At 41.0% G+C, this 14,180-nt stretch overlaps 1 protein-coding gene across 5 annotated transcripts in view; it reads right to left on the bottom strand.

Annotated features, from left to right (window-relative positions):
* Positions 1 to 14,180, bottom strand: part of KMT2E (lysine methyltransferase 2E (inactive)) — a 464,054-nt gene that overhangs the window by 383,919 nt on the left and 65,955 nt on the right. For all 5 annotated transcript variants that reach the window (XM_053716547.1, XM_053716548.1, XM_053716550.1 and 2 more), the window contains one exon: positions 6,103 to 6,233. In XM_053716547.1, coding sequence (XP_053572522.1) covers positions 6,103 to 6,233 — 131 coding nt within the window. The remainder of the gene's footprint in view (positions 1 to 6,102; positions 6,234 to 14,180) is intronic.

The raw sequence follows: 14,180 nt of genomic DNA, 5'->3' as shown, positions 1-14,180 counted from the left end.
TTACTTGGATGGAAAATTGTCCTACATATGACTCAACAGCTCCTTTGAAAGTTTTGATTTTGAGCTCTATTCTGCATTTATTTTTTTATAGTTGTTCTGCACTTGTTTGTGTGTATATTTCTGTACATGTCATAAGCAATAATATGAAGCATACTCCGTTATCTCGCAGTTACCACCTAGCCTGGATCATACTCTTATCGTGTATATCATAACCATAATGATGATTTCTATTCCTAAGCTATTACACCTGCTCATTCATGGACTGTCTTTCTCATTATATTCTACACTGATGTTCTGTCTGAGGCAGAGGCAGCACACATGAATTTCTGTTAGCCAGTCAAACACTATTAACGGAAAGTTTACTCTCTTTCAGTGTTACAGTATAAGAATAGGTTTTATTTTATCTCTGAGCTTTTCCTATATTTAGCTTTATATACACTGCTATGAATTTCCTGAAATCTGGGTGGTTACCGGCTCTAATACATTCCTATAACAGCACCATCTTATCTTACAGAGTCCCATATTGCTTAGTAGCTAATGATACAGCTATCCTCTACAAAGGTCCTAGATTAATACTAGAGTTGAGATTTCTACTTATCTAAGCTACCATACCCAGACCTGGGGGTTCCTATATCTACTTATAGGTGGGCACAGGTCTTATCACAAATGGCTACTGTACACACTTTACACCTGACTACTATTAATAATATATGTTAAACTAACAGTTTACTGGGTTCTTCAGTGGCCCATTTAACGTCACAATATTTCCCCCAAAGAGTTATACCTATAATAAAGGAATAAAGCAAATTTGATGTTAAAAGTAAATTAGAAAGTTGTTTAAAATTGCATGCCTTATCTGAATCATGCAAGTTTATTTGGACTTTACTATCTCTTTAATACAGCCTGCGTTTTGTTCCTGTCACTGGAGTTGGACGAGTACCCACCAGGAGCTGCCAATGGGCTATTTTAAAAAAAAAATAAAATGTTAAAAAAGACGTCAGAGGTGTGAATTGGTTAGAAACATAAATGACGCCCTAAAAACGTAGACAAGGGCGGGTCGTGGAACAGATTTGCAAAATAAGCATAAATACAGGAGGAGCTGTCAGCAGAGGCCTCCTCTACAATATGCAAGATGGTTTTAGTGGGGACAGATTCACAGTTTTCCATAATGTGCAGTATACGTCAGCAAAAACATGAGGTAATACACAAACAGTATGAAGAATAAAATGGTATAGAACAATCTACACTAGCCCAATTAACACCTCTGACATCTTTTAACATACTGATTGGTAACAAAAAAAAATAAAAAAAAAAATCAGCCCCTTGGCAGCTCCTGCGTGGGGTACTCATTCACCTCCAGTGACAGGATCAAAAAGCAGGCGGTTTTAAAGGGATAGTAAAGTCCAAATTAAACTTGCATGATTCAGATAGGACAGTGATGGCGAACCTTGGCACTCCAGATGTTTCAGAACTACATTTCCATGATGCTAAGGCACTGAGTCCAGTCGAGCATCATGGGAAATGTAGTTTCTGAAACATCTGGAATGCCAAATTTTACCATCATTGAGATAGGGCACGCAATTTTAAACAACTTTCTAATTTTTTTTTTTTTTAATTCTTTTTATTTAAGAAGCACAGGTACAATTGATCAAATGCATACATTGACATGTAGAGTTACAGCGACATTACACTTGATATTATTGGGATGAGCATAACATATTACGTATCGATACAAAATCAATAGTGGTAACGCTGCTATCATCAAATGCAATAAGAGACTGCAATTTCTTTTCATAGAGTATAGCACACATGTATTCTACAAGTTTAAGATTAAAGCCATGATTTAACAGAGTAAACCCTGCCATAAGAGTTATAGCAAAACTAGTCATATTGCACCCGTACCTCTTAGTTTTATATTATTAACACAAACCAAAACTAATAACACAACACATAACAAAACAATAAAATAGAGCATCCAATCTACTCAAATAAGCTAAACAAAAAAAAAAAAAGGATAGAACCCAATTAAATTCAGGAAGTATGTGGATAGCTGCCTTAATAAAAGAGAATCCCCAGTTAGATATACATGATAGACATCAGTACACTGACCACACAACCTTAACTGACAAATAAATTATACTGTCGGGAAAATATCTTCCAGTAAACATCAACCTGGGGATTGACTGTGCAAATGACCCAATATGGGAAGTGTGGCTGCTTTAGTATTGCATGTATGTGGTCACTTAATAGTTTCTTAATAAATATAAATGGAATGTGCATATGCACAAGCTACTTAAGATGATTAAATATGTCTTGTTATAATTCGAAGCAGGAGCTTGTATGTGTGTTGAGACCTCAGGTTGCACAGACTTTTTAGTTCTCAAGGATACCACCAATAAAAGTAATGTTAACAATGACCATATTTTTAATTGCCAGAATCTAGTGCTAATCAAAGTGCTACTGATCGGCAGCATCTCATTACCTGACAACTCAAATAGACAACACAGAGGCAGAGAGAAACGGCATATACCACTAGGGATGTTGAATGAATTAGTGCAGGGGCTTTCAACCTCTGGGTGCCATGGTAAGTAAAGAGTGAACTGATGTGCCTAGGAAGGCGACATATGTGACAAGCTTTAGTATCTTAATGCTTCTGGGGCAATATTCAGATGGATGTAAAGCGCAACAACAAGGGGCATGAAATAAAAATAAAACTGCATATGAAGGAAGGAAACGGCAGAGAGAATGTACAAATACCAACATAAAAAAATTAAATAAACCATTTACAAACCTAAAAAAGGTAATTGCAATGTTTGTGTGTGGCAATTAAGTGAAGTGATTGTACTTGTTTCTGTAAAGGAAAGAGAAAGCGCATACACTAACAGCAGGGTAAGGATACAAATACTACAGGGATATCCCTAACCTAGCATTAGAAAATGGTGAAACCCATTTGTTTTCCTGCATATATTAGGAAGAGCACATTCTTGAAATAAACTGCTGCTAGATCGTTTCACTCTGCTCACTTTGTATTGAAATGTAATACCACAGTGACCACCAGAGGTCCTCATAGACCAACGATCTCTAAAAGACCTTCTGCAGCTTCTTCACATAAAAAAGGCTTACAAATATTGAAATAATAAGATGTACTTGTGTGCTAATAAATAATCTAGCCTAATGAATTGATATCCCCCAGGGGGGTGGAAACAACCTTCCCTCTTGATGACAATAGTATATAAAGCCAGGGTACATAATTAATATAATTACGGTAAGAGAGGTGACCATTCAAAGGTAGAATATTGGATAACAGATATTGTTGTTCATTGTCAAGCAAAACTAAACAAGCATTAAAATTTCGTCTGAGTGATGTGCAATGCAACATATTTCCACTTCCCTTATTACATTCCCTTGACAAGTAGGATATCCCAAAGACTTGGGAATATAGGAGAATAAACATTCACTATCTGCTTATGCACTGGTTGTTAAAAATTGAGCTGGAGGGGTTAGAGGCTCCTGTAAAATGTAAACTTATTGTGAGAACTATTGGATAAAACGTAATAAAACAACACAAGTGGCCAACAGGGCCAAAGTTGAGAACCTCTTATGAAACTATAACAGTGTATCTGCGGCAGGTATACAGGCTGATTTCCAGTTACTTTAGTATGAGTCCACAGTATGCCGGTCTAAATTAGCCAGATAGCTTTTTCCACAGACCCTGGGTTACACTCATATGATAGTCTCAAATATAGTGCTACTACGAAATAGACATTAGTACATTATGTCTAGCTATGAACAGAGGTGATCCTGATTTTGCAAGTCTCAAAGCCTACTAATACTTTTGATTGCATCGGAAAGAGGAACAGGATAGAATGATGTTATGATTCAGAATGTTCTGTTTGCACTAACAGCTGATTATATTACCAGGTTTGTGTGCGGCAGTTTATGGACTGTAGTTGTTTACTTAGATTATACTGCGACTCTCCTCAGCCTGGGTTTTACTGCAAGTGGCTTAAAACATATACATAATCGACCACACCATTGGGGACAACCAATGTACATGTGATACAGCCATATCCAGATTCTAACAAAGTGATGAAGCCCCTCGAGAACAACTAAACTTCATATCTAAGTGTGCGTCTGACAAATTGGTTTTACAGTATTATTCAGCAGAGCTGCTCCACACCGCACAAAACATATAGTAAAGTGAGAGTATTTAACAGATATATCAGTCATATCCTGGTTTGTGATGCCATGGGAGCCGGTAATTTGTAGTATTAGGGGGATCCTTCAACAAGTCAGCAGTCCGGCAGCAAGCAAGTTTATCTAGATAATTAGGTCATCCAACTCCCGGGCTACATACACATAACCAAGCCACATAGGATCGCAGGATATCTCAGGGGATCGGTAGCCTAATGCCTGTTGTGAGCCCTCCTCCTGGAGCTTTCTCCTCTCGTGTGTCATGTCTCCGCTGACATGCCTGACAGTTTCAGACATGCTGAGCGATCCTGCAGGTTTCGGGTCTATGTCCAGAGCCACTACAGCTGCTGGATGGGTCCGTTGAGGTGGGTCCCAAACTGAATCTGGCCAGTTCATGTGAGAGTAATTTACTCTGGTATCCAATCTCCTTGCAACCTCTGCCATCCATGTGGGGTCCGACGCTACGAGGTCACTGCGCTTCTGCCAGTATGGTGTGAAAGTGTTTGGCTTTAGGCCTGTAGGACAAGATCATGCCAATTATAAATGAGTTCTTTTAGTGTGGAAGGCTGTTTCGTGGATCCCGCTATTACACACAGTTCAGAGCAGGATACCAGAAGTTGATCCAGCTTCGGTAGAAATATGGCCTTAATTTCAGCCAAGATGTAAGTATCTGTTTGCGATCTTTCAGTATGAAGTGTCCCCATTACTTAGGGTCAGAAAGAAGTGCTGATGACAAATAGCAAAACAGGTCTATGTACAGCGTGGCGGGAAGGAGCCCGCCACAATGCCAAACGGCTTTTCCAGTTATTACTCAAAGTGACTTTCCGGGGTAGAGGAGCTGGAATTCCCTCTGTCCGCTAAGTGTTCCCAGACAGCTTGCCTGCCAAGGGAGGTGCAGATGGTATGGATTGATGGCTGTAACCGTGAAGTTAGGAGAGATTGTCTTCAGAGCTAGCGAAGCCTGCAGCCATCTTGTATAACCGCCCACCGGAAGTCAGATTAGGAGATTTTAATAAAAGAACCCTGCGCCAGCTTCTCTTGCAACTCAGAGCTCTGACCGAAAGTCACCACAGCCGAGCTTCTCCTCCTCTTACGTGATTTAGCCATAACCTCAAGGGGGCAGTGACCTGTAGGGGATTATGTAGTCTGTTATAAACAGTTAGGCATCTGGGTTAGGGTCAGATTCACAACGTGGGTAATTTATGGGTAACGGAGAATTAACCTCGGCAACTCTTTCTAATTTTCTTTTATCATCAAATTTGCTTTATTCTCTTGGTATTCTTTGCTGAAAGCTAAGCCTAGCTAGGTTCCTATGCTAATTTCTACGCCCTTGAAGGCCGCCTCTTAATGCATTTGACAGTTAGAGGGCGTTAGTTCATGTGTTTCACATAAATAACATTGTACTTATGAGGCCAAGAACACAACTGATTGAAGATGGGAGGGATTTTAAGCTTTTGTGTGCGTTCTTGGCTTCCTCATAGTTGCGGGAATTATATCCCACGTTATGGAGCCCTATGGACTATCATCATTTTGCAAAAGAAATGTGTGATTTATAGGGTTAGTGTAATATTATAGCTCATACAGAGCACACAAGCTTCTGTCACCATTTTCACTTTTTAGTCTGGCTCTCAAGGCAACCAGGCCAGCATCAACATCAACAATATGCATTATATACTAATTATTAAACTAACTAAAAAATAAAAAATATAGGCTTTCACATCTTACAGTATTCCTTTAACACAGCTCTTATAAAGTGTTGTCAACCCCAGCAATACATTTATTAATACACTGAAAACTATGCATGTGCCCTATTTTAAACAAAATACAGAATCTAAGATTCACAGAAATTTAATTTATTTCATACTTTAATATAAAATTAGTACAATTTAACTTTTAATAAAAACAAACCTTTTAAAGAAATATCCGTTAGCCTCAAACTGCTCTCGCAACATGAACTTCCCCCGGTATTCAATAATTAAGGTGTCCGGCATCAAATCTTTGACAGCTTTCAGGATTTTTTTATTCTTCTGCAGATAACTCTGTGGAAAAAATAAAAAATAAATTCATGCTTACCTGATAAATTTTATTTCTTTTTGGCACGATGAGTCCACGGATCATCTTAATTACTATTGGGAATAGCACTCCTGCCCTGCAGGAGGCGGCAAAGAGCACCACAGCAAAGCTGTTAAATATCACCTCCCTCCCCTCCCAACCCAGTGATTCGACCGAAGTAAAGGAGAGAAAGGAAGTAACAAGGTGCAGGTGTCTGAAGTTTATTATAACCCACAACCCGTCTATCAAAATCAGGGCGGGCCGTGGACTCACACAATGAGTCCATGGATGAGTCCATGACGACACAATGAGTCCACGGATCATCTTAATTACTATTGGGAATCAATACCCAAGCTAGAGTACACAGATGATACGGGAAGGACAAGACAGGGTACCTAAACGGAAGGCACCACTGCTTGAAGAACCTTTCTCCCAAAAGCGGCCTCAGCCGAGGCAAAAGTGTCAAATTTGTAGAATTTTGAAAAAGTGTGAAGAGAGGACCAAGTTGCAGCCTTGCAAATCTATTCCACAGAAGCTTTATTTTTGAATGCCCATGAGGAAGCAACAGCCCTCGTGGAATGAGCTGTAACTCTTTCGGGAGGCTGCTATCCAGCAGTCTCATATGCAAAACGTATGATACTCTTCAGCCAAATAGAAAGAAGTAGCCGTAGCTTTCTGTCCCTTACGTTTTCCCGAGAAAACCACAAACATAGCAGAAGACTGACGAAAATCCTTAGTCGCCTGCAGGTAAAATTTTAAGGCACGGACCACGTCCAAATTGTGCAGAAGCCGTTCGTTCTGAGAAGTAGGATTAGGACACAAGGAAGGAACAACAATCTCCTGATTAATGTTCCGATCAGAAACAACTTTAGGAAGAAATCCTAATTTAGTACGTAAAACTACCTTATCTGAATGAAATATATAGGTAAGGGGATTCGTACTGCAATGCCGAAAGCTCTGATACTCTGCGAGCAGAAGAAATAGCAACTAGAAATAAAACTTTCCAAGATAACAACTTAATATCTAAGGAATGAATAGGCTCAAACGGAGCCCCTTGAACTCTTAGAACCAAATTAAGACTCCATGGAGAAGTAACTGGCTTGAACACAGGCCTGATCCTGACCAAGGCCTGACAAAAGGATTGCACATCTGGAACATCTGCCAGACGCTTGTGTAATAAAATAGATAAGGCAGAAATTTGACCCTTTAGGGAATTTGTCGATAATCCTTTACCAAACCCTCTTGGAGAAAAGACAATATTCTATGAATCCTGACTCTACTCCAGGAGTAGCCCTTGGATTCGTACCAATATAGATATTTACGCCATATCTTATGGTAAATCTTTCTAGTTACAGGTTTACGAGCCAGAATCATGGTCTTTATGACCAAGTCAGAAAAGCCCCGCTTGGATAAAATTAAACGTTCAATCTACAAGCAGTCAGCTTCAGAGAAACTAGATTAGGGTGAAGGAAGGGTCCTTGAAATAAAAGGTCCTTCCTCAACGGAAGTCTCCAAGGTGGCAGAGACGAGATGTCCACCAGACCTGCATACCAAATCCTGCGAGGCCAAGCCGGTGCAATGAGGATCACAGAGGCTCTCTCCTGTATGACTCGAGCAATGACCCGAGGAAGAAGAGAAAACGGAGGAAATATTTATGCTAGACTGAAGGTCCAAGAAACGGCCAGGGCATCTATCAGTTTCGCCTGGGGGTCCTTGGACCTCGACCCGTACCTCGGGAGCTTGGTATTCTGTCGAGATCCCATGAGATCTAATTACCGCTGACCCCACTTGAGAATCAGGCTGGAGAACACTTCCGGATGGAGTTCACACTCCCCCAGATGAAAGGTCTGCCTGCTCAGGAAGTCCGCCTCCCAGTTGTCCACCCCTGGGATGTGGATCGCCAACAGACAGCAAGAATGGGCCTCCGCCCACTGAATTATTTTGTTTACCTCTGTCATCGCTAAGGAACTCCTCGTTCCTCCCTAATGATTGATGTAAGCCACTAAAGTTATGTTGTCCGACAGGAACCTGATAAACTGGCCCGAGACTAACTGGGGCCAGGCCAGAATAGCATTGAAGATCGCTCTTGACTCCAGAATGTTTATAGGAAGAACAGACTCTTCATGTGCATTTAGGGAGCCCCAGACTGCTCCCCATCCTAGAAGGCTGGCGTCTGTTGTCACAATTACCCAAGATGATCTGCGAAAGCAGGTCCCCTGGGAAAGATGATACAGACACAACCACCATTGAAGAGAATTCCTTGTCTCCTGCTCCAGTAGTACTCGAGGAGACGAATGCTGCCTGAGCATGTTTAACTGCAAAGGTCTGAGGTGGAACCGAGCAAACGGGATGATGTCCAATGCCGCCACCATCAGCCCGATTACCTCCATGCATTGAGCCACTGATGGCCGAGGAGTGGACTGAAGAGCTAGACAAGTATAGAAAATCTTTGATTCTTTCTGTCAGAAAAATTGATATGGAATCTATTGTTCCTAAGAAAGATACCCTTGTGTTTGGAACCAAGGAGCTCTTTCCCAAATGTACCTTCCAACCATGAGATCGCAGGAAGGACAACAAAATTTTCGTGTGTAATCTTACTTGTTGTAGGGATGGTGCCTGGATCAGGATAGATAGGGTGCCACTGCAATGTCCAGTAAACGAATTACCGCCAACAGCGAACCCAGAACCTTTGAAAAAATTCTGGGAGCTGTGGCAAGACTGAAGGGAAAAGCCACGAATTGGAAGTGTTTGTCTAGAAAACCAAACCTCAGAAACTTGTGATGTCCTTGTGAATGGGAACATGCAGGTACGCGTCATTTAAATCCACTGTTGTCATAAAATGACCCTCTTGGACCAAAGGGAGAATAGTTTCCATCTTGAAGGACAGTACTCTGAGGAATTTGTTTAGACTCTTGAGATCTAAAATTGGTCTGAAGGCTCCCTCTTTTTTGGGAACCACGAACAGATTGGAATAAAATCCCAGACCCTGTTCCTGTATCGGAACAGGAACTATCACGAACAGGAACTATCACTCCCAGGTCGGAGAGGTCTCTTACACAGCATAAGAACGCCTCTCTTTTTGTCTGGTCTACAGATAATCTTGAAAGCAGAAACCTGCCTCTGGGAGGAAAGCTTTTGGACTCTAGTTTGTATCCCTGGGACACTATGTCTACTGCCCAGGGATCCGGAACATCTCGAGCCCAAGCCTGAGCGAAGAAGGAAAGTCTGCCCCCTACAAGATCCGGTCCCGGATCGGAGGCATGCCCTTCATGCTGCCTTTGATTCAATAGCAGGCTTCTTGGATTGTTTCCCCTTATTCCAAGACTGATTGGGTCTCCATGCAGGCTTAGCCTGTTCCTGTTTGGAAGCGTCCCTTTTGTTTGTTTCTCTTATCCTGCGGGAGAAGATGACCCTTACCTCCCGTAATATCAGAAATTATCTCCGTCAAGCCCGGTCCATACAAGGTCTTCCCCTTGTAAGGAATCGCTAAAAGCTTAGACTTAGAGGATACATCCGCAGACCAAGGTTTTAACCATAAGGCTCTGTGAGCTAGAAGAGAGAAACCTGAAATCTTTGCTCCCAGTTTGATAACTTAAAAGGGAAGCATCCGTAATAAAGGAATTCGCTAATTTAAGAGCTTTTATTCTATCCTGGATCTTATCCAGGGGAGTTTCTGTCCTAATAGCATCGGACAACGCATCAAACTAATATGCTGCCGCACTGGTGACGGTAGCAATGCACACAGCTGGTTGCCACTGTAAACCCTGGTGTAGATACATCTTTTTGAATAACCCCTCTAGCTTTTTGTCCAAAGAATCTTTAAAAGCACAACTATCCTCTATGGGTATAGTAGTTCTCTTAGCCAGAGTGGAAACCGCTCCTTCCACCTTAGGGACAGAGTCGGCTATGGGGAACATCTTTTTAAATATAGGAGATGGAGAAAAAGGGATACCCGTTCTCTCCCACCCCTTGGTAATGATCTCAAAATCTCGGTCTGGCACCGGAAACACATCTACCGAGGAAGGAACCTCAAAATATTTGTTAAGCTTTTTGGATTTCTTAGGATTAATAACTACCGTGGAGTCGTCGTCCAATGTAGCTAAAACCTCCTTAAGTAGTAGACTGAGGTGTTCAAGATTAAACCTGAAAGATACCACTTCAGTATCAGTAAGAGGGATTACATTGTCAGAATCTTAAATTTCACCTTCAGATGCTACCGCGATATCCTCCTCCTCAGGCTTCTGGGAGGGAGCATCCGCAATAGCAAGAACTGCGTCAGAAACCTCACCTACTGAATGTCTGGTTTTCCTCTTATGCTTTCCCTGCAACATTGGAAAAGTAGACAACGCATCTGAAACTGCAGAAGACATAAGGGAAGTAATGTCTTGTAAAGTAACCCCAGCAGGAGTTATAGAAGAAGCGCAGGCACTGCATGCGAGGGCGGTAAAATTTGGGACGCTTGAGAAGAAAGCTATGGCATAAATTAAGCATTGGCATTAGACTCCTGAACCGCATCCTCCTTAGAAAATGATGGTTCAGCAAAAAGTCTATCCCTATAACTTAAAGTCCTCTAAATACATGAGGAACAGAAAGGGATTGGTGGTTCCACATTGGCATCAAAGCATAAAGAACAAGTGACAGCTTGCAAGGACTCTTGGTCCATCTTAACTCACAATTGGTCACAAAAATAGACAATTTTTAAAGCAAATTTAGAGCTGAACAAAAAACGATACTGTCTCTTTAAATGTTAAACCGGTAACTTTTTTCTTTATTAGCGTATGTAAAACAGAAATAGAAAATAGCCCTGCAGATCACCTCTACACCTCAGCAGTACTTTGCTGAGGTGCCTACCTGTCTGAAGAAAGCGACCCTCACTGCATAGACAGGAGCTGTTCCCTCACAGAACCGGAACTCTGCAGACTAGATGGCACGCATCCAATTCACCAGAGATGCAAAGCTGAAATACTAACAAGCGCTAATTCCGACTAGATACGCAGTAAAAATAGTTAACAGGCTTCTTCTTCCGACTGACTGGAAGAGGAAGAAAAGGGCGAGCAATGTTTTCCCCTAGAACCGCCCATCGTGGGCATGCCAAATACAGCCATCTCCCGGACGTGCATATTATTAAAAAGCCGGGAGATGAGAACCACTAGAAGCCTATGCATCCAGCCCCAGTGCCTGCGCTGTTACTGTCATAAAGTGCCCATATTCCCATCATGAGTCTCTTTTTCTGAGTCCTGTCCCCCAGATAACAAGTCAGCACTTACCTCCTCATCTGCCTGACAGTAAGGCAGCTCCCAGGTTTAAGAGGTCTTCTGCCTCCTATGGACCTGTGACAAAAGGAAAAGACTGAGTAAGAGTCCTCAGTTTTTCAGAATTAGGGCAGCATCAGTATGGGAGGCACAGTGAGAATTATGTCCCACAAGTTCCCATTGCTCTAAAGCCACCGCTGCTCTACTGAAGAGACTGATATGGACTACGGCTACACCCCAGGACAAAGCAGCGCAATCCTGTACTACTTTAAAAATAATAAACTCTTGATTGAAGAACCTTTTTCTAACACCTAATTTATTACCTCCTTGCACTTAAAGGGACAGTCAACACCAGAATTGTTGTTGTTTAAAAAGATAGATAATCCCTTTCTTACCCATTCCCCAGTTTTGCATAACCAACACAGTTATATTAATACACTTTTTACTTCTGTGATTACCTTGTATCAAAGCATCTTCTAACCGACCCTAATCACATGACTTTTAGTTATCTATTGACTTGCATTTTAGCCAATTAGTGCAGTGTCTGCCACTAGCCACGGGCATGATCACAATGCTATCTATATGGCCTGCATGAGCTAGCTCTCCCCTGCTGTGAAAATAAAATAAAAAAGAGGCGGGCTTCAAGGGCTTAGAAATTGTCATATGAGCCTTCCTAGGTTTGCTTTCAACTAGAATACCAAGAGAACAAAGCAAAATTGTTGATAAAAGTAAATTGGAAAGTTGTTTAAAATTACATGTCCTATTTGAAAAAGGAAAATATTTTTGGACTTGACTGTCCCTTTAACATAGGCAAAGAGAATGACTGGGTTGGGAGGGAAGGGAGGTGATATTTAACAGCTCTGCTGTGGTGCTCTTTGCAGCCTCCTGCAGGGCAGGAGTGGTATTCCCAATAGTAATTAAGATCATCCGTGGACTCATCGTTTCATTAAAAAGAAAAAGCAATAATTATTAAATGATTAGAAAATATTTTTGGATAGTTGTCTGCATGCTCTAAGCACGAATTCCCTTATTGTATTTGTCCTTACCATCTCTATTCGAAAGACTATTACAGAAATCAAGCACTGCATAGTTGCTTGTTTAGGGTGGCAAAATACATTCTCTCTGTATAAAAGAGCAACAATAAACCATGGAAAATTTATATTTTAAATGGGGGGGTTTTGACAGGAAGATCACACTTTTAGATTTAATTTGCTTACTTTGAGTGAAGCATAAAGACAGGTGGTTTCATTGTAAACCATTGCTTACCTGATAAAACAAAATTTATGCTTACCTGATAAATTTCTTTCCGGATATGGAGAGTCCACAACGTCATTCTATTACTAGTGGAAATATCAGTCCTGGCCAGCAGGAGGCGGCAAAGAGCACCACAGCACAGCTGTTAAGTGTCACTCCCCTACCCATAATCCCCAGTTATTCGAACGAAGGGAAATGGAAAAAGAGGTGTCTGAGGTTTAGTCAAAAATAACGGTCTTAATAAAGGGTGGGGTCGTGGCCTCTCCATATCCGGAAAGAAATTTATCAGATAAGCATAAATTTTGTTTTCTTTCCTAAGATATGAATAGTCCATTACATTCAATTACAAGTGGGAACCAATACCCAAGCTAGAGGACACAGAATGAACAGGGAGGGAAAACAAGACAGGCAGACCTAAACAGAAGGCACCACCGCTTAAATAACCTTTCTCCCAAAAGAGGACTCATTTGAGGCAAAAGTATCAAATTTGGAACAAGTATGCTGAGAGAACCAAGTTGCAGCCTTGCAAAGCTGTTCCACAGAAGCTTCATCTTTCAAAGCCCAAGAAGAGGAGACAGCCCTAGTGGAATGAGCTGTAATTCTCTCAGGAGGTTGCTGTCCAGCAATCTCATAAGCAAAACTAATCATACTTCTCAACCAGAGGGAAGAGAAGTAGAAGTAGCCTTTCGCTTTCCTGAGAAACAAACAGGGCAGAAGACTGGCGAAAATCCTTAGTTGCCTGTAGGTAGAATTTTAGAGCATGCACAACATACAAGTTGTGCAACAGACGTTCTTTATGAGGAGGATTGGGACAGAAAGAAGGAAAAGCAATTTCCTGATTACTATTTCTACCCGAAACCACTTTAGGAAGAAACCCCAATTTAGTATGAAGAACTGCATTATCCACATGAAAGATAAGTTAAAGGGACACTGAACCCAAATTTTTTTCTTTTGCGATTGAGATAGAGCATGCAATTTTTAGCAACTTTCAAATTTACTCCTATTATCAATTTTTCTTCGTTCTCTTGCTATCTTTATTTTAAAAAGAAGGATCCAAGCTTTCTTTGGTTCAAAACTCTGGACAGTACTTTTTTTTATTGGTGGATGAATTTATTCCACCAATCAGCAAGGACAACCCAGATTGTTCACCAAAAATGGGCCGGCATCTAAACTTACATTTCAAATAAAGATACCAAGAGAATGAAGAAAATTTGATAATAGGAGTAAATTAGAAAGTTGCTTAAAATGTCATGCTCTATCTGAATCACGAAAGAAAAAATTTGGGTTCAGTGTCCCTTTAAGGCGAATCACACTGCAAAGCAGAGAGTTCTGAAACTCTCAGAATAGAAGAGATGGCAATAAGAAACAAAACCTTCCAAGAAAGCAAATTAATATCTATGGAATGCATTGGTTCAAACGGAGCCTGCT

The sequence above is a fragment of the Bombina bombina genome, chromosome 6 (assembly GCF_027579735.1).
Source record: "Bombina bombina isolate aBomBom1 chromosome 6, aBomBom1.pri, whole genome shotgun sequence".
In the NCBI taxonomy this organism is placed as follows: domain Eukaryota; kingdom Metazoa; phylum Chordata; class Amphibia; order Anura; family Bombinatoridae; genus Bombina; species Bombina bombina.
Note: the sequence above shows the minus strand (reverse complement) of the source record. Positions and strands in the feature narration are given on the sequence as shown.